Below are 20,021 nucleotides of genomic sequence, written 5' to 3' on the forward strand. Positions count from 1 at the left end.
GCTATAACCATTCTGTGATTCTAAGTTGAGGTGATTAGCATAGAGGAAGTCAGATAAGTACATGAGGGAGAAAGGAAAAGAAGGATATTCTGATAGAGTTAGATGAAGTAGGGTGGGAAGAGGCTCATGTGGAGCATTAACACCAGCACAGACTTGTTGGGCCAAATGTGCTGTAAATTCTATGTAATGCCATGAAATGCTAACTTTTTTTTTTCCTTTCTCCATTTTGCTTTGCACTTTCTGACAGGCACCACACTCACTTTCAGTTCCGAACAGAACGCGCGCACACCAAAGAAAATAGCAACCGTCTACGCTTTTGGTTGGAGGAAGCCTGCGAGGGCCGCGCTGCACCTCGGGACTTGTAGTTCTGCCGTGCGGGCAGCCGAGGGAGCGGCCGGCGCCGGCGGACCACATTACCCAGGAGTCGGCGCGCGCGTCACGCACACGGCGGCGGCGGCGGCGCGGCGGGGGGGGGGGAGGAAAAAAAGAAGAGAAACGACAGGCTCCTGCTCCTCCCGCAGTTTTGTGGGAAGAGAGAAACAGAGGGGAGAGAATCGCCGCGTAAAGATCGAGCGACAATGGCAAGCGGGCTTCCCAGGCGTATCACTAAGGTACGGGACCCGAAAAGCAATTAATAATATGAATATATATATTCTAAATTACCTGTTTTGAGGCGGTCGGGGGTTTTTTTTTTCCCCCCCCCCCTCTCTCTTGCGAAACCACTTCCGCTTTCAGCGAGTAAAGCCTCAAAAAAAAAAGCCTCATGGCATCAATATGGCGGCGGGCCGTGCTTTCAGGATTTTGGGGGGTGGTGGAGAAGAAGGAGAGGGGGGGAGAGAGAGAGAGAAAGACGATAAGCGAGTCCGGGGCCTGAGCCGGCCACTCGATCGCTGCGCGGTACGAGGCCTACAGGCCCAAGCGAGGCGTTGGGAAACGAGTAAGGCCGTCGCCAAAACCGGGTTGCGTCACAGACGGAGAGAGCTTGGTGACGCCCGGTGGGTGGGAGGAGGAGGAGGAGAGGGGGGGGGGGACGCTGCGGTGGAGTCGGGGCCTATGCCGCTGCCGCCGCCTGCTCCCGGTTCATTATCCCAAACGATAGCTGTTGTTTGCGGGCGGCGGGGCGGGCGTAGGCTCCCCTCTTATTTTATGTGGGCTGGAGCCGTCTGATGGATGAATGAGATGGGTGGGTGGGGTGGGGGGGGGGAAGCGGGTGACTAGTGGTCGCGCGAGTGGAACGTTCATCCTGTTCGAAAGGACGCTCGCGCTGCCCGTCAACGGACTAAACCCCCCCCCCGATCTCGCGCCAGCAGCTCCGTGACCCCCCCCCCCCCCGCCAGGTGCAGCCGGGTTTGGGTGGGTGGGGTGGGGTGGGGGAAGAGTCGGAGGTGCTTTGGCTTCTCCGGGCGGAATCCCCGGGGGTCCGCTTTCGGCTGATTGATTGATTGATTGATTGATTGTGCCGTCTCTCGCCGAGGCAGATTGTAGAGGCCCGCCTCTTGAGAGGAGGAAACTGCAAGTCAGAGCTGTCAACGGCAAAAAGCGCGAGGGGTTCCAACTTGCTCAGACATGTTGCGGCGGCGGCGGCGGCGCATTCACGGCCCGGGAGTGGATTTCAGAGACTTAGCTGCCATTTTAAAACTAGAATGAATGACATTTAACCGTTGCTGGCTGCTACTTCGTAGTGTTTCAGTTTTAGCTGCAGTTGAACCTTCCAGAAGTTTACCCCCCCCGCCCGCCCCAGACTTGGCCGTGCCTTTTGGGGAAGGTACCTGGTTTAAGTTTTCTGGCGTCCTGGTCCTTTTTCTGCTTGGCTACATTATTTTCCTTTTGTAAAGTAGATTTTTTTTTCTTTAAAGTGAGGATACTATGTAAATGCATATTGTAAAGGTCCAAACTGAAACCAAATAAGAGTCTCAGCCCAGTTTTTTGAGGGAGAGGTAGAGTCCATATAACAACATGCTGACATCGGAATTGTTGCATATGGTCATGGTATTGCACAGTAAGGAAGTATTTTGTTATGCAGTTTGACTGCTTGGGTGAATAAACTGCTCAGTTCACCAGCACTGCTGTCTTTTATGCCCAAGCACAAACATCTCCTGGACTGAAGTTAATTTTGTACATCATTCCACAACTGAGTGTTTTATATGTTTTTGGGTCGATAAATAAAATGGGAGCCACAGAATGAATTAATCTGGACAGAAGTCCCGAATGGTGGGGGAAAAAAATCCAAGCCAATACAAGGGGTGTGCTACAGACCACCAGGTCAACACAAGAAAGACACTTGCTCAATGAAGAGACAGGGGTATCTAAGGATAGGCAAGATATTTAAGATATCAGTCAACCACATATACATTAGGAAAGACCCATGTACAGTCAGAGTTGGCAAATGTAAAGCATGACTGATTCATGACTCGTGTGCCTCTTTTGGTGAGCCTGTAAGGAGACACTGACTCTGTATGTAAGGGATGTCACAATGGGCAGTGCTCATTGTGACTTGTTACTCTTAAATGATTCAGACAATGTACAGAAAATGGAAGTCTTATTACCCTTGGTGGAGAGCAACCACTGGGTTCAATGTGATCGGTGATTTAGAAATACCAAAGACCATGATCATGCAGGGCAAGTACATACCTAAGATCAGCAAGCTCAGACTAAACAATAGTTACCCTAAATGGATTAATTAAATTACAAGGGAAATAGAGGAAAAATTGCCTCCATTAATCATGCAAGGGGGAAGGGGTTCCCTGGGACGAATATAGGAATATGCAGAAACACACAAAAAATGTGATCAGAGGGACAAATAAAAGCAGTTTCTCTAGAGACCTAGGGGAAAAAAAGCACACTCGCAGAGGCCAACCACGGCAGGGGGGAAAAAGTCAGTATTGCAACAAATAGTAGGTGGGTTGTTGGATGCAGATGAGCTTGAAACTGAGGATAAACATGAAATAGTAAACATTAGAATGATTACTTCCTCAAAGTATTCACCTGGGATGATGCCATTCTCTCAACAAAAAAAAGTACCAAGGCAAAAAAGTGTAGGGGCTTAAAATGGACACCCCCAGGGTTAGGTGCTATTTATCTCAGGGTGCTGAGAGTGACTAGGGAGATTATGAGGAGATAAAGGACACTGGGGAAGTATCAGTTGATTTGAAACGGGAATGTGATGTTCGTCTTCAAAAAGGGTGACAAAAGAGAAACTAGCATCGACAGACTTATTTGTTTTAATATTCTATGTAAGCTACATCAGGAGCAAACCTGGGGATTAATATGTACAACCTAATAAACAGCAGTCAGCGTGGCTTTAGAAGGGGAAGATCCTATCTGACCAATTTCTGAGTTCTTTGAGGAAGTGACAACCCAAGAAAATCCCTTGATGTTGTGTACTTAGACTTCCAAAAGGCATTTTATAAAGTTCGGCATGAAAGGCTACTGGGGAGTTCAGAGTAAGACTTAGGAATGGATAAGAAATTGCTGAAGGGTAGGAATAATGGGTACTGGTTAGATAAGTAATATCGGGGGAAGTAGACTGGGGGCTTGGTGTTCATAGAATCATACAGCTCAGAAGGCGGCCATTCAGCCCATTGTGATTGTGCCAGCTTTTTGAAGATCCAATTAGTCCCACTCACCTGTTCTTTCCCCATAGCCCTGCACATTTCTCCTTTTCAAGTATATATCCAGTTCCCCATTGAAAATTGCCATTAAATCTACTTCCACCACTCTTTCAGGCACTGCATTCCTGATCATAACTTGCTGCATAAAAAAAAATCTCCTCATCTCCCCCTGACTTTTTTGTGTTGAGGCCACTGCTGTTTCTAGTTTACATCAAGAATTTGGATTCAGAACCTAATTGCAAATTGCTTAAATTTGCAGACAATACCAACTGGGAAGGGCAGAAATTACAGATTGAATTAAACAAAATACGAGAGTGGACTGAACAATGGCAAATAAAATTTAAAGCAAAGTTATGCACATAGAATGGGAAAAAATGGGTGATATATGTACTCCATGAATTATGCTGATATAGGTACGGATGAAGTTGAAAGTTGAATAGGGTAGATGGAGAGAAGCTTTTTCTTCTGGTGGGTACGTCCAGAGCAAGGGGGCTTCCTCATCACCTAAGCTAGGCTGTTCAGGGTTGATGTCAGGAAGTACTTTTTCACACAAAGGGTAGTGGAAATCTGGAACACTCTCCCTCAAAGATGTTGAGGCTGGGGGTCAATTGAAAATTTCAAAACTGAGATTGATAGATTTTTGTTAGGTGAGGGTATCAAGGGGATGTGGAACGAAGGCAGGTTAATGGAGTTAAGATACAGATTAGCCATGATCTAATTGAATGGCGGAACAGGCTTGAAGGGGCTGAATGGCCTACTCCTGTTCCTATATTTCTAGACATACGAGTCTTGGATTCAACCAGTGCAGAGCAGCAACCAACGAAGCCAGCACAGTAGAATACATGCCAGAAGAAGTCGTGATCAAACTGTACAGTGCTCTGGTCAGGCTGCATCTTAAGTAGCATGTCCAGTTCTGGTTGCCAAGAAACAAGGGAGATAGTTAAGTGCTGAATTTGGTGTCAGATGTCAGTACCTTGATAGTAAATGGCAGTATATCCTGTTTGGATACATTTTTCAAAAAAGTTGGGAAGACAAAAACAGCTTGAGAAATTGGTTGCATATAATTTTAGACATTAGCCTGTCTTAGTTGGTAGTTAGCTGCTCTGTTCAGTTTTATACCATGTGTTTTTGTTTGGATAGGGCAGTTTCCACTACAATATCAGTATGAAAAATCCCAGATCTGACACAGCACGGATTAAATACACAGCATTGAGCTGCTTTGTTGCTAAATGTCTTGACTCAACCTCAGGAACACAACCTACTTTTGTATCAATGTGATACTAACACTTTCTGGTGAATTTAGAGCTGGATAACAGGGCTGTATGCTCTGGGATCTGCAGCCGTTAATACTCAATTGTCCCAACACAAACTGGCGTTATTTAAAGTTCTTAGAAAACTTAACATTCTGAGCCAGCACTGAGTGCAAGTCAGTTCAGTTAATAAAATGCAGGTGCTGGAAACACTCAGCAAGTCAGTCAGCATCTGTGGGGAGAACGGACAAGTTAACATTTCAGGTGTAGACCTGTCCTCAAATTTCCAGTATTTTCTTCCTTTGTGCCACCTTGGTTTTTTTTGAAGCGTTTTGCTTTGTTACATGATGACTTGCTAAATAAGGTAAGTGTTGAGCCTGCTATCAGTCTGATCTTTCTCCCTCCTACCTTGCTTAACATCATTCATTCAATATGGTCTATCTTTTTTTTCCTTCCAGCATGTAAGACCGTTATCTTTATCAGAGTTCTTCTGCTAGAGTTCTGTTCACTTATAAATTTTGTCCAAGTCTTTCTGTTGTTCCTTAGCTACTTCATCAGACTCAACAGCCTTAAACTAAACTTAATTTAGTTCCATCTGCCAGCATGCATTATATTTATGAATCCCGATCATTTATGTAGATTAGTGAGGACATCACACTCTGATCCCTTAGGTGTTCTACTCTGCACCGTTCCAACCCAGCATCATTCCCATAACCAGTACCCCCCAAGGTGCACTATTCAGTGCATCTACTAACATCACTTCTAAAACTAGTGCTGTATTTCAACCAATTCCTTACCTATCCAAGTTTTAGTTTGGATACTCACTGCCTGGACATCCAGGAACACAACTGGGATATGCAGTTGGGGTGTAGCTTCAAAAAAGTCAGTTGTTGGTCAGTCAGTCAGGATCTCCCTCTTCTGTATCCATATTGGCTGCCCTTTGCTGTATTGATGCAAGACTTAATGGGTCTAATAGTTACTTGGGTTTGCTTTGTCACCCTTTTTGAAAATAGGGTGCTGTGGGGACCTATTTCCAATCCATCCTCCTATATTCATTGTCTTTACCATAACGACTGTTAGTACTTTTGTAGGTTTCACTTCTGATCTCACTTGACACCCGTGGCGATATATCATCCCTCCCTGAGGACTTGCTGGTTTTGAACCTGCCTGCAACCTCTTTGCCCGTGATGTCAAAATTATTAAGTTTAGTTGTACAATGTTCATTCACTGGTTTGTCTTTAGTTGTAACCTCTGATGGATTAGTTTGCTAGTAGTGTCTTCTCTGGTGCATGCTCCAAGTAGTAATCCTTTAATACATTAATTATTTTTAGTTTATCCTCCTGTTTAACTCTGTTTCCAGTTTTAGGGGATCTCAATTCTCTTTTGATCCTCTTGCTGTTACAAACTGGAATTATTGTTTGACTTCTAGACATATGAGTACTTCCAGTTCCCTCTCTGTCCTTCTCTTTTTTGATGGCACTCTATTTTTCCCAGTAGTTTCCTCCCCTTTTTCCCTACAGGCTCTCTAATTTTGTTTTATTTATTTCCAAGGGTTTGGAAGAACATGGGTGGGGGTCCTGAAGTTTGACAGGGGTTTGGCAGCTAGAGGGGAATCATTAGGTATCACTGTGGTGGGATAACCTGGAATTTGACTGAACTATGGAAAATGAACAGTTGGGGTGGTTGTGATGTTTGTCTCACTGGTTATTCCTGGTGCCTCAGCTTGGGCCTGATAGCACTGGATGTAGGGGCATCCCATGTCTCACTGCACTGGATTATGACTTCAGCAGGATCTCTGTAGAGGTTTGGTGTTTTGTCATTGGTTCTTATTTGCAAAAGTGTTAACACTAATTACTGTAAACAAAATACAGGTAATCAGAGGGTTTCTATCTAGTTTCAAAGTTAACTCATTTGTTTCTAGGATGAGAAAGTATCTCCCCCCCCACCCCCGAATAACTTTATTCTTCATTTATTTACATTTTATTTAGATACAGATTTGCGCTATTTACTTATATTGCATGTAAATTACTTGATTTCTCTTCTCTTCTCTTCTTCCATCCTCCCACTGTTGCCCTTTTTCTCAACTAATTGCACGATTGTAAAAAAAATAACTTTTCTCCCCCTCTCCCCCTTCTTTATCAAAGTAAGTTTGTTGAAGCTGTTGGTGGGCCACGGCCCAGAGGGGTTTTTCCCATTGTTGGGTTTCCAGTGATCAGCACCTAAACAGGTTAATCCCCATGGTCCAGATCTGGATGGCCGATACTGTATCTGAGGTCAACATCAAAGCCCCTTGTAAATATCCCTCTCGGACTCAGGCAAGAACATCAGTCCATCTCAGTGACACCAAAAAAGTAGCTCAGAATTTTCATGTAATGATTTAAACTGTATAAAAGTTTCCCCCTACCAGTATCCCAGTTAAGTTTTCTTTCTGGTTGTCACAGTACATTGGGTATTGTCGTTCCACATGATGAAAACTATAACTCCCTTGTTGCACCATCTCTCATGCACAGAATTTGTACCAAGTAGATGAAAACTCCAGCTCAAGCCCCAAACCTATAGTGGCAACCTTCTTAGAGGAATTTCTAGCATTAAAAAGCCAATTTTATGGGTAATTTTGTAGGTTTTTTAAAATTGTGAAGTATTACATGAACAATTTACTAACTTAAGTTACTTCCCGTTTAAGATTATTTGAGCCAGTCACTTTTTTGCCCTATATACATGGCAGCTTTGCGGCCATACTCTGCTTCTGTGTGCTGGAAATATGACTCCTAATTATGTAGACTAATGTGACATAGCTTAGTTTAATTTTGATTATAATTTCTTGATGCAGTTTTGTGATGGCTTTATGTACAGTTTGACAGACTAAATTGTAGTATTATGTAATACTGCACCTGATGTATCTGACCACACCTCCAACGCCTCTCATCCATTGTGCAGCTCATTGGGACTGCACTCGCTTGGCTGTACTCTTGCCTATCTAATCGTAGCCAGAACATCTCCAGCAAATGGATTCTCTTCCCACCCCCACACCATTACCTCAGGAGTTCCCAAAGGATCTATCTTTGGTACTCTTCTCCTCCTCCTCCTCGTCTACATATTGTTCTTCGTTGATATCATCCAAAGGCATGACGTCCGGTGCCACGTGTACGCTGACAACACCGAGCTCTACTGCCTCTGTGTTGTCAGCCTGCTTGTCCGACATCCTGTCCTGGGTGAGCCGCAGTTTCTTTCAATTAAATACTGAGAGGACTGAAGCTATCACTTTTGGCACCACCACAAACTCCATATCCTTGCCTCTGATTCCCTTCTCTTCGACCACAGTCTCAGGTTCAAGCCGACTGTTCGCAACAGCAGCATCCTATTTGAACCTGAGCTTCCAACCCCATATCTCCTCCATGACAGAAATTGCCTACTTTGACCACTGTAACATTGCACATCTCCGCCCTTGCCGAAGTCTATCTGCTGCCGAAACTCTTATCCATGCCATTGTCACCTTTAAACTCGCAGTTCAATGTTTTCCTGGCTGGCCTTCCATCCTCTGCCGTCCATAAACTTTAGCTCATCCAAAACTTGTATGCTAACCTGCAGCGAGTCCCACTCGCCCATCATCCCTGTCCTAGCTGACATACATTGGGGGTCCAGTCTCCATACGTCTCAAATGTAAAATTCTCATCCTCGTATTTAAATCCCTCCCGGGCCTCGCCCCTCCCTATCTATAACAGCCTCCAGCCCTACAACCCTCCAAGATCTGTGCATCCCTCCACTCCCTTCGCCCCACCATTGGTGGCTGTGCCTTCAGCCACCTAGGACATAAGCTCTGGAACGCCCTCCCTAAACCTCTCTGCCTCTCCACCTCTCTCTTAATACTCACCTATGGCCAAGCTTTTGTCACCCATGCCAATATCTCCATTGGCTTAGTGTCAATTTTTGTCTGAATCTGCTTCTGTGAAGCGCCTTGCGACAATTTCTTATGTTAAAGACGATATATAAATGCAAGTTGTTTGTGAAATTGGGCATTAGAAATTTGGATAAATTGAAGGGTTTTTTTTGTTTTTGAAAGCCGCAAGTTTGCAGTGCAACTTTTGTCGTAATGGCTTATTGATTAAGGATGCTGCCTAGCTGACAGTGGGATTCAAAGGTAATAACTCTGTTAATTCAAATGTGAAACTGCAGCTCTCGGTTGGCCATCTCAATCACAATACTAGCCGCTTAGTCCTTTCCAACCAGATAGTTTTTTTGGTAACTTCTAACTTTTACTAAAACGCCACAGAATCTTGCCGTATATTAGGTTAATTTCTCCACATAATAGTTTGAAATAGTGCTACATACCTTCTGTGTTTTCCATAGAATTCCTGACCCCAGTCAATGAAAAGTAGACTCAAACTTTATTGATAGGTACCTTTGTTGTGGTCTGTCCTGCTCTGATCTATGACTAAACAATGTCATGTTCTTACTGCTTTACTAGTTACAAATGTTATTGCCAGTTTTCCTGGTCTTCTGTGTTACTGTAGGATATTTGGCATTTAGCTTGAAATGCCTCTTGTCTGCGTTCAGGTTTGGCAGACCGAGAATGTCTAGATCTGCAGTAGTTGTCTTCGATTTATGTATGGTGTCAATGCTGCTTATAGTCTAGAGCTCTAAATATCTTATGTAATCTGCGCAGTTTGTTTGGTGATGAATTAAAGTCCACCCCTGTCCCCTCTTAAAAACCTATGTATAGATTCTCCATTGTCTGGGTTTTGTTCACTTTTCTTATTTCATCTTGCTTCAACTCTGCTCAATAATTCCTGCAAGCCCTCTGAATTATTCCCAAACCTGTTACAAATTATGGTTTGTCCGTGCGCAAGGTCACTGGTTTGTAGCTTTCACAAAAAAAACTAATGGAATCGTTGAATGCAATCCCAAAACATTTAGATAGTGCCTTATTTTGCAGCCTCCCAGCTGCTCGTTATTATTTACTGTGAGTGCAATTTGCAGCCATTTTGCTTTCAGCAAAATCCCACGGAAAGCAATGACCAATTTATCTGAATGCATATAATTTTTTCACTTACAGTGCAGCGTCTTTTTCAGACATTCACGTTCACCGTAACAACACTACAACATTGTTCAATCAGGATGTTGATATAATTCCTCATTTTACCTTCCTAGCATTGTCAGGAATTTCCCAGACTGTTCGCATCCTTGACGTCCTATTTGACCCTGAGATGAGCTTCCGTCCACATATCTGCTCCGTATACCAAGACCACCTACTTCCACCTCCGAAACATTGCCCGCCTCCATCCCTGCCTCGGCTCATCTGCTGCTGAAACCCTCGTCCATGCCTTTGTTACCTCTAGACTCGACTATTCCAATGCTTTCCTGGCCGACCTCCCATCTTCCACCCTGCATAAATGAGCTTATCCAAAACGCTGCTGCTGAATTCCTAACTCGCACCAAGTCCTGTTCACCCATCACCCCTGTACTCGCTGACCTATACTAGCTCCCAGTCCGGGAATGCCTCGATTTAAAAATTCTCATCCTTGTTTTCAAAATCCTCCATGGCCTTGCCCCTCCCTATCTCTGTAACCTCCTCAAACCCTATAATCATATGAGATCTCTGTGCTTCTCCAATTCTTGCCTCTTGCGCATCCCTGATTTTAATTGCTCCACCATTGGCGGTAATGCCTTCAGCTGCCTAGGCCCTTATCTCTGGAATTCCCTCCCTGAACCTCTCTACCTCTCTCTCCTCCTTTAAGACATTCCTTATAACCTATCTCTCTGACCAAACTTTTGGTCACCTGCCCTAATATCTCCTTATGTGGCTCGGTGTCAGATTTTGTTTGACGCTCCTGTGAAGCGCCTTGGGATGTTTTACTGTGTTAAAGGCGCTGTATCAATGCAAGTTGCTGTCATTTTGAAGTCGCCATCCCAGCGAGTGTCTAGTACAGTACCACACTAATCTCTCCAAAAGCCTCATGAAATTGTAGAAAAATTTGTTTTTGCCACTGGGTTAAAAAATAAGCATTCCAGTGAAGCTGTTTACTGTTTGAAAAGCCTTGGGCTTTACTTTAGATGGAATGTGTATCTGTTTTTATTAGAGATGGAAAATGTCTAGTGTACTTGTTGTCTGTCACACATTGCCTAATGCAAATTTGCCACTTTTTTTTAGAAAAAGAAAGGGTTATATAATTTGGAATGTACACACAAACTCTCCAGGACCTGACAGTCCCAGCCACTTAATTAACCTTCCTGCAAACTGGCTTTTTTTTGTGGGTCCTGATCTCTAGTTTGATTAATAAGTAACCTTTGAATTAAACTTTATCGCTTTAAAGGGACATAGCGTTATCTTGGGAACAAAATATACATTGTACTTGGTTAGATTCTCCTCCTTACAAAACATGACATCGTTTCAACTTACCATGAGAGTGTCGCAGGAGATCTGATGGTATAAAGCATGAAGCGGGAGACTTGTATAGTTTTTTTGCAGAAAATTGTTTTCTCCCCTGAAGGAATCATCTATCTCTTACCAGCTAACACTGGCTTTGAGCTGTAAAGGCTAGCAGATTGATGAAATACTGTCAGAGCAACCATGTATTTGATGAGTTGGCTGAACTTCAAATCCGGCTGTTGTTTCTTTAGAACTTTAACGACTTGAAAGGTCTAGCTTTGTCCCTGCCACTTTGCTCTATAGATCGACCGACACTAGTCCAGGATTAGCCTAAACAGCGTCAATAAAAATTGAATGTGCCTTACTCGCTGGAAATCAATGGCCCACTAATTAATGGAAAAAAATTCCAATGACATAAAAACGTTTCAAAGTGGGAGGGATGCTGAAGATAAAAGTATCTGTTGAAGCCCCCATATCCTCTGCATATCAAACCTGTGGATATTTTTTCCCTTGGAAAAGTAAAATGCTGACCGAGGGGCTTTTTGATACCTGCAAGAAAGCCTGAATGTAATGAGAGCGGAAAATGATGTTGGTTCACACTGACTGAAAACATTCAGGCCCCCTACGTTTTTTGGAGATGTGTCTGATCATATTGTAGTACTAGTTTCTGCCACAAGAGCCTCCCAATGAGTTGCATAAATAATAAAGCTGACTAGTGTATTTGCAGAAAATGTGCTGTGGAATTTTGGTTCCTCAGCTCAAGCAGGCTCTATTCCATTGTTTAGCGGAATCTTTGGATTAATAGATTTAAAGCTTAACGGACAACAAAAGCAAATAAATTTATCTTGAATTATTGAATATGAAGTGGAAGTTATGCTAAAGTTATATAAAGCTCTGGTTAGGCTCCATCTTGAGTACTTTGTTCAGTTCCAGGCACCGCACCTTAGGAAGGATAGAGAAGTGCAGCACAGATTCAGCAGAATGATACCTGGGCTAAAAGGGTTAAATTATGAGGACAGATTGCATAGACTAGGCTTGTATTTCCTTGAGTATAGAATATTAAGAGGTATTAAGATGATTAAAGGATTTGATAGGGTAGATGGAGAGAAACTATTTCCTCTGATGGATCCAGAACAAGAGGGCATAACCTTAAAATTAGAGCTGGACTGTTCAGGGGTGATGTCAGGAAGCATTTCTTCACACATGGGGTAGTGGAAATCTGGAATACTCTTCCCCCTGAAAGCTGCTGAGGTTAGGTCAATTGAAAATGTCAAAACTGAGATTGATAGATTTTTGTTAGGCAAGGATATTATAGGTTACGGAACCAAGGTGTGTAGATAGAGTTAAGATACAGATCAGCCGTATCTAATTGAATGGCAGAACAGGCGTGAGGGGCTAAACGGCCTGCTCCTGTTCCTAGACCATTAAAGCGAATAAATGGCTAGCTACATAACGCCATCTTAGGGCCACACTTGATGCAGGGGGCGTGGGGAGGGAGAGGCAATTGATTATCTTTCGGCAAATACAGTGTTGGAGGTGAGATGATTGCTACCCTTTGGTATATATTTTAAAATAGTTTATCTATACGCTAACGCTTTTCCAACATAGTTTCTTTAAATTGGGGTCTCCAGATCTTAACGTATCTACAGGGTCGTCAGATTTTTAACTACCTATTAAGTATCTTACCAGCACATTTCCATCGCTGTATACTCCGCTGTTCAGTGTTTGCAGTGGTCTCTGCAGAAAACCACTGCCTTGCTCAATGTAGAAAATATTTTTATTGAACACATTTGTCTTCATATCCAACAACCTTTCTGACTAAAATGGTAATATTAAGGCACTCCAACTGGCTTGATGAATGGAACTTTCAAATATTTAAAGTGCAGAAATCATGGACCCTAATTTATTTATTTGCTTTGGATTTTGTTCAGGCATGTGGCTTGAAATGAAACCCAGCCTGCACTTTTACTATGTAGCTGTTGAACTTCTAATTTTGTTGGGCATAAGAATTGAGAAAAGAAGAAAGAACTTGCATTTCTAAAGTGCCTTTCATGACCTATGGGCATCCCAAAGCTTTTTAGAACCAAGTCATTTTGAAGTGTAGTCACTGTTGTAATATAGGCAGGCAACGTGGCAGCAAATTTGCACACAGCAGTGCCACAAACAGCAGTGAGATAAATGACCAGATGATCTGTTTTTTTAGTGTTGTTGGTTGAGTGATAAATATTGCCCAGAACATCGGGAGAACTCTCCTGGTCGTCATCAAAATAGTGCCATGGGATTTATCACCATTTAACGTCTTATCCGACAGACGGCATCTCCGACAGTGCAGCACTTCCTCAGTACTGCACTGGAAGTGTCAGCCTGGATTGCGTTCTTAAGTCTTTGGAGTGGGATTTGAACCCACAATCTTCTGACACAGGCGAGAGTGCTACCCACTGAGCCACGGCTGACACTTTTAAGAAGTGCTGGCAGTGTGGTTTGTTTTGAATGAGTTGGAGAAGTGTTCGTGAGTGGACTTCACATTATGTAATAAATGATGTTGATTAAATCTGTTGTGAAGCAGTAAACATGGTACTGTAATTCAATATGTAATATTCAAAACCACAAATGCTTATGGCTCCCTTGATTTAGAATCAGTGATAAGGGAGACACGTAACACAGTTGCTAATGTGTAGAATATTCATTTAGAAATGTAACTTCAGGTGTTATTTGGATGTGTGCATTACTAACAGTTGTCCTTTATCATTTTCAGGAAACCCAGCGTTTGCAGGCAGAGCCAGTGCCTGGTATAAAGGCAGAAGCAGATGAATTCAATGCACGCTACTTTCATGTTGTTATAGCTGGTCCACAGGACTCCCCATTTGAGGGTGGAACTTTTAAACTTGAACTATTTCTTCCAGAAGAATATCCTATGGCAGCTCCAAAAGTTCGCTTCATGACCAAAATATATCACCCAAATGTAGACAAGCTGGGCAGAATCTGTTTAGATATTCTGAAAGGTAATCACTGCTTTCAATTTCTGCACCTTAATTTTATTCAATGTACTGTTGTGACAAATGCAGCCTTTGTGCAGTTTTTAACTAGAGCACTAATGTCATGACTTGTACTGTTTTGATTCCACAGATAAGTGGTCCCCAGCTTTGCAGATTCGGACAGTACTGCTATCAATCCAGGCATTGTTAAGTGCTCCAAATCCAGATGACCCATTAGCAAATGATGTAGCTGAACAGTGGAAGAGCAATGAAGCCCAAGCCATAGAAACAGGTACATGTGATTATTTGAATATCTGCTTGTTGAATAAAGGAAATAGAAATTAAAGGGGCGGCTCCAGCTACATATTGGACATGTATCTTTAATTCTTAAACAGCTCTTGTACAGCAGCAGTAACCCCAGGTAAGGTCCTGTTGACACTTTCACTGTGATAGGATGCGCTTGTCCTGTGCTGTATGAAATACCTCACTGGCTGGTGAGTGACAATTTTTATTGTTCTCTCTTCCTCTCCTCTCACCAGTGACTGGCAGTGAGGCACTCCCTGTTATTTCCATTGGTGAAGATCTCCGTCTCCATGATCTGTTTTAAACTTGTCCTTAATATGTTTGTCCCATGTTGATTTAGAGAAAATTTAATGCATGCCTCGTATCAGTGAGTTTCAAACGTTCTGCTGTATATATTTGAATCGACGCCATGACCAGTGTTTCCAACACCTAGTCTTCAAGTATTATGCTTGCAAGATCTTTGGCTTTCACTTTACACCTGCTGGGACCAACCCCAATGGTGTGTTGTCATCTTTTGGGAATGTATTTCCAGCATGAGTGAACTTAATAGCATCAAGACCATCAGGTTTGAGGGCTTGTTCTCTGATTCTGTTGCCCTGTGCAGGTTGTGGTATCAGTAACAAATGTCAGTTGCCACTGACTGAAGGTCTAGCTTGCTTTTGTTGGGATGGTCATGAAACAAACAATTCCTGAGAGGTTTAACTGTCCAAATTCATGTCAGAAAAGTCTACATGTGTCAACTTGTAAATGCCAAGAAGTTGGCAAATCCTATGATTTGGGGTAAGGGGTTTCAAACCGTATGCTGTCTCGATACACTAAACATTGAGATCTGTGATGTTTTTTGTTCGATTTTGGGAAGTGCCATGACATTTTGATGGCAGACATATTATTTCAGGTTGGCACTGAGCTGCAGGGAATTTGGTTCTAGTAGGGTATAGTGGTGTAGTAGTTATGTTACTGGACTAGTAATCTAGAGGCCTAGGCTAATGATCCAGAGAATGTGAGTTCAAATCCCACCCAGTCTGGCCTATATGTGACTCCAGTCCCACACCATTGTTTTGATTCTTAACTGCCCTCAAGTGGCTGAACAAGCCACTCAGTTATTTCAAATGGCTATATAGATATACCTAACAGCATTGGAGGAGTACCTTCACGGACTGCAGTGGTTCAAGAAGGCAACCCAGCACCACCAGCTAGGGCTGGGCAATAAATGCCGGACTTGCCAGAATGAATTATGAGAAATCTTGGCAGCATCTCACCAATACCACAAAGTAGGTGCCGATTGAAGCTCTCCTTTCTCTCCAGCCACCACCCAACTACCCTACTCCCTTTCCTGGGACTTTCTTAGCCAACCCTCTAATGCTGTCTTCAGCAAAGCTGTAGCCAGTTTTGTGAAAGTGATTGTTGCCACTTTGGTCCGGGCAGGACCAGCCCACACAGCCAGCAATGAGCACTGGAGTTTTCCGTGTGTGTATATAGATGTGTTGCAGGTGCAGTTCTAACTTTATACTGGATGATACTAACTGTCTCTGGGAGTATCACTTTACACAGTCGCACTTTGGATGGTATTTTAGGTATAAATATCCCAGTCAGCTGCAAACTGGACTGCTGACTGCAAGTGTGGGAGGAAAACATGACTTTGGATGTGATCATTTTGATTATTACTCTTATAAAAGGATTGTTTGTTTTCAAGGGCGTGTGATCGGAATTGGCTAAATGGACAACTTGTTGCTACTAATTTTGTTCCTGTTGAAAAATTATGCACAGCTGTGCAAAAATAATGAAATATGTTTGAAACCAGTTTCCGCATGAGAACTGTGTGCTTAAAAATGTCTTTATCTTGCAGCCAGAACATGGACTAGGCTATATGCCAGTGGGAACAGCCATTCAAGATGAAGTTGAATGCACATCACAACTCCTCTTGTTCTGCCAAGATCTCTTTCCTTGCATTCAAAGAACACAGTCTTAGAAAACTGCAGAATAAACCCAGACAAATAAAATTCTTGGTGTTTAAATGCACATTAGAGACTATTTGTCATGTTCCGATTCACCATTAAAGCATGAGCAGAGTCTATACCACTTTGCTTTTTCTATTTTCTTCCCCCGACCCCCCCCCAAATTAATTTGAAAGCAGTGATGCACCTCTGCTTTATTTACAATGACTGGTGTTTTTTTTTCTTAGCACTGTGAATGAAAATCGGCTTAGTTAGCTTATTGTAAGTTTTTACTTTTTGGGTTTTGTTTTTTTGTGATGTTAAAAGCATTTTGAAAGCAGCTAACTTGTACACAGTAGATCACGCCCTTTGCCAAGCCTAGTAACTTTTCTTTTTAGGTGCAATAGATTAAGCAGCTTTGCTGGTTATTAGTTCGTCCAGTCAGTAAGGAGAGAAAGGAAAAAAGCAGCGCATCAATATTGTGACTCTCAAATGTAGATCCTGAAAAAGCTTGTGACTTTGTATGGCTTGTCTGGGGGAAAAAAGATTTCTGTAAAACTTTAGTTTTAGTAAACTTTTTTGTTCCATTTGGCCGTTGTACTGTGTTAATCTTTCCAGGAAACGCAATGCGGTAAATTAATCTTTGAGGTTTTAGTGATTGGTTTCATGCTCATTAATGAAAATATCTACATACGGTTCTTTTGAAAAGACAAATGACGGCGTGTTTCATTTCAAAGTCTATAGCATCGTGTTCAGATCTTGCATGCAGTCCCAGTGAACTGAATAGGAAGTTTTAAAAACAACTGTCTTGGAGCACTGCATAACATTTGTAACTGCACCTGTAACTTGCATTTATACTTCTGATTGGGATTTATTAAAGAGGGATCCAGTGGTTCTTTCCTGTAAATTCGACGTTCTCTTTATTTGGACCTGTGCTCTGTCAGCAGAGCACATTAATGTGTGTTGTCTATTTCAGCTTTGTCACGTGCAAGCAGAAAAGGAAAGTCCAGAGCATACCAAAAATAAAAATTGGGATTTTAGAAAGATAGCTGTTTGAAATTGTACATTTATATGTGAAAGAATATGCTGAGTAATGTATAATATACACACACGGTGGTCTGAGAACAGTTCTCAGAAATGAGGTTCATGTGTGCAAATAGGCTGCCTCGTTTCCTACATTACAACTGCGACTATATTTCAAAAGTACTTTGGCTGTAAAGGGCTTTGGGATGTCCTGAGATCATGGAAGGCACTATATAAATGAAAGTTCTTTAGCTCGATAGCACGTTTCAGGAGGTGGTCACCCCGCAGCTTAAGAAAGTGCAGGCAGAGAGGGACTGGGTGACCGCCAGACACAGAAGGAGGACCAGGCAGGTAGTGCAGAAGTCCCCGGAGTACAAGTACATCTCGCTCTCTAACCAGTTCAGAATACTGGTGGGGGAGAGGGTTCCTCTGGGGAGTGCAGCTAGAGCCAAGTCCACAGCACCCTCTGGCTTAGCTGTACCGGGGTGGGTGGAGGAAGAGAAAGGTCAGGGGATTCTATAGTTAGGGGAGCAGACAGGCGTTTCTGCGGCCACAGACGTGATTCCAGGATGATGTGTTGCCTCCTGGTGCCAGGGTCAAGGGTGTCACTGAGTGGCTGCAGAACATTCTGGGGGGGAGGGAGGGTGAACAGCCAGATGTCATGGTCCATATCAGGACCAACGACATAAGTAGAAAGAGGGATGAGGTCCTGCAGGCAGATTTTAAGGAGTTAGAAAAGAGATTAAGAAGCAGGACCTCAAAGGTAGTAACCTCCGGATTACTCCTGATGCCACGCGCTAGTGAGTGTAGAAATAGGAGGATAGAGCAGATGAATGCTTGGCTGGAGAGATAGTGCAGGAGGGAGGGCTTTAGATTCCAGGGGCATTGGGATCAGTTCTGGGGAAGGTGGGGCCTGTACAGGCAGGACGGGTTGCACCTCAATGGAGCGGGGAGGTTCGCTAGTGCTGTTGGTGGTGGGGGGGCGGGGGTTTAAACTAATTTGGTAGGGGGATGGTCACCAGGATGTAGCAATGGAAAGGAGAAATGAGGGGCAGAAAGGATCAGGGGAGAAAGCACGAGAGCAAGTATTAGGTGGGATCAGACTGAGAGTACAAGAAAGTCTAAGACTGGTTTGCAGTGCATGTGTATAAATGCACGGTATGGTAAACAAGGTTGGTTGTGCTGCAGGTGCAAAGAGCCACATGGGATTGCGATGTGGCAATAACGGAGACCTAGCTCAATAAAGGGAAGGATTGGGTACTAAATATTCCTGGATACAAGGTGTTCAGGAAAGAAAGGAGGGGTGGGGGTGGCAGTATTTATTAAGGAGAATATTGCAGTACTGGAGAGAGGATGCCCTGAAAGGGTCCAGGACAGAATCTATTTGGTTAGTTAAGAAATAAGAGGTGTCATTACACTACTGGGTATATTCTATAGGCCACCAACAAGTGGGAAGGAGATAGAGCAAATTTGCAGGGAAGTTAAAGAGGTGCAAAAGCTTGAGTAGTGATAACTAGGGACTTCAACTATCCTAATATAGACTGGGATAACAATAATAATGTAAGGGGTATAGAGGGGGAGGAATTTTTGAAATGTGTTCAGGATAGCTTTCTTAACCAGTACGTTTCCAGCCCAACGAGGAAGGAGGCAGTGCTGGACTTGGTTCCAAGGAATGAGGTGGGCCAAGTGGAGCAAGTGTCAGTAGGGGAGCCTTTAGGGAGCTGCGATCATAGTATCATAAGACTAGCTATGGAATAGGACATGGACCACTCTAAAGTAAAAATACTCAATTGGAGGAGGGCCAATTTCAGTGGGATGAGAACAGATCTGGACCGGGTAAATTGGAATGAAAGACTGGCAGGCAAAACTATAATTGAACAGTGGGTGGCGTTTGAGGAGGAGATGGTTCGGGTACAGTCTAGGCATAGTCCCACAAGGCAGAAAGGTAGGGCAACTAAAGCCAGAGCTCCCTGGATGATGAGAGGATAGTAAGATGAAATGGAAAAAAGGGGCTTATGACGTGTCAGGTTGATAACATAAGTGAGAACCAGGGAGAATATAGAAAGTTCAGAGGGGAAGTTAAAAAGGAAATAAGAGGGGCAAAGAGAGAGTATGAGAATAGACTGGTGGCTGAACAGTAAAAGGGTAGTAAGAGGAGGGGTGGGGCCAATTAGGGACCATAAAGGAGATCTACTCATGGAGGCAGAGAGCAAAGCCGAGGTACTAAATGAGTACTTTGCATCAGTCTTTACCAAGGAAGAAGATGCTGCCTGTCACAGTAAAGGAAGATATAGTTGAGATACTGGATGGGCTAAAAATTGATAAAGAAGAGGTACTTGAAAGGCTAACTGTACTTAAGGTAGGTAAGTCACCTGGTCCAGATGGGATGCATCCTAGGTTGCTGAGGGAAGTAAGGGTGGAAATTGCAGAGGTACTGGCCATAATCTTCCAAACATTTGTAGATATGGGGCTGGTGCCTGAGCACTGGAGAATTGCAAATGTTACACCCTTGTTCAAAAAAGGGTGTAAGGATAAACCCAGCAACTATGGGCCAGTCA

General features: G+C 43.2%; 1 protein-coding gene and 1 long non-coding RNA gene across 2 annotated transcripts in view; one reads left to right on the forward strand and one right to left on the reverse strand.

The window, feature by feature from the left end:
- The window catches only part of LOC137341528 (uncharacterized), a 40,300-nt gene extending 39,313 nt beyond the window's left edge, over positions 1-987 (reverse strand). Inside the window, exon 1 of the long non-coding RNA XR_010967048.1 lies at positions 664-987. This is a non-coding gene — a long non-coding RNA (uncharacterized lncRNA). The remainder of the gene's footprint in view (positions 1-663) is intronic.
- LOC137341526 (ubiquitin-conjugating enzyme E2 N) lies at positions 461-17,347 on the forward strand. The gene is made up of 4 exons (XM_068004663.1): positions 461-611; positions 13,984-14,230; positions 14,355-14,495; positions 16,353-17,347. Exons 1-4 carry the CDS (start codon positions 579-581, stop codon positions 16,400-16,402), a joined length of 471 nt encoding a protein of 156 aa, XP_067860764.1. The 5' UTR covers positions 461-578; the 3' UTR covers positions 16,403-17,347.
- The last annotated feature ends 2,674 nt before the right edge of the window (positions 17,348-20,021 follow it).

Source organism: Heptranchias perlo, chromosome 24 (genome assembly GCF_035084215.1).
Source record: "Heptranchias perlo isolate sHepPer1 chromosome 24, sHepPer1.hap1, whole genome shotgun sequence".
Classification (NCBI taxonomy): Eukaryota; Metazoa; Chordata; class Chondrichthyes; order Hexanchiformes; family Hexanchidae; genus Heptranchias; species Heptranchias perlo.

Excerpts from the sequence above, each read along its gene's own strand:
- LOC137341526 (XM_068004663.1), top strand. The coding sequence starts at position 579 with ATGGCAAGCGGGCTTCCCAGGCGTATCACTAAG. Across the intron at positions 14,231-14,354 it reads CTGTTTAGATATTCTGAAAG|ATAAGTGGTCCCCAGCTTTG; the intron begins GTAATCACTGCT and ends TTGATTCCACAG. Across the intron at positions 14,496-16,352 it reads AGCCCAAGCCATAGAAACAG|CCAGAACATGGACTAGGCTA; the intron begins GTACATGTGATT and ends TTTATCTTGCAG.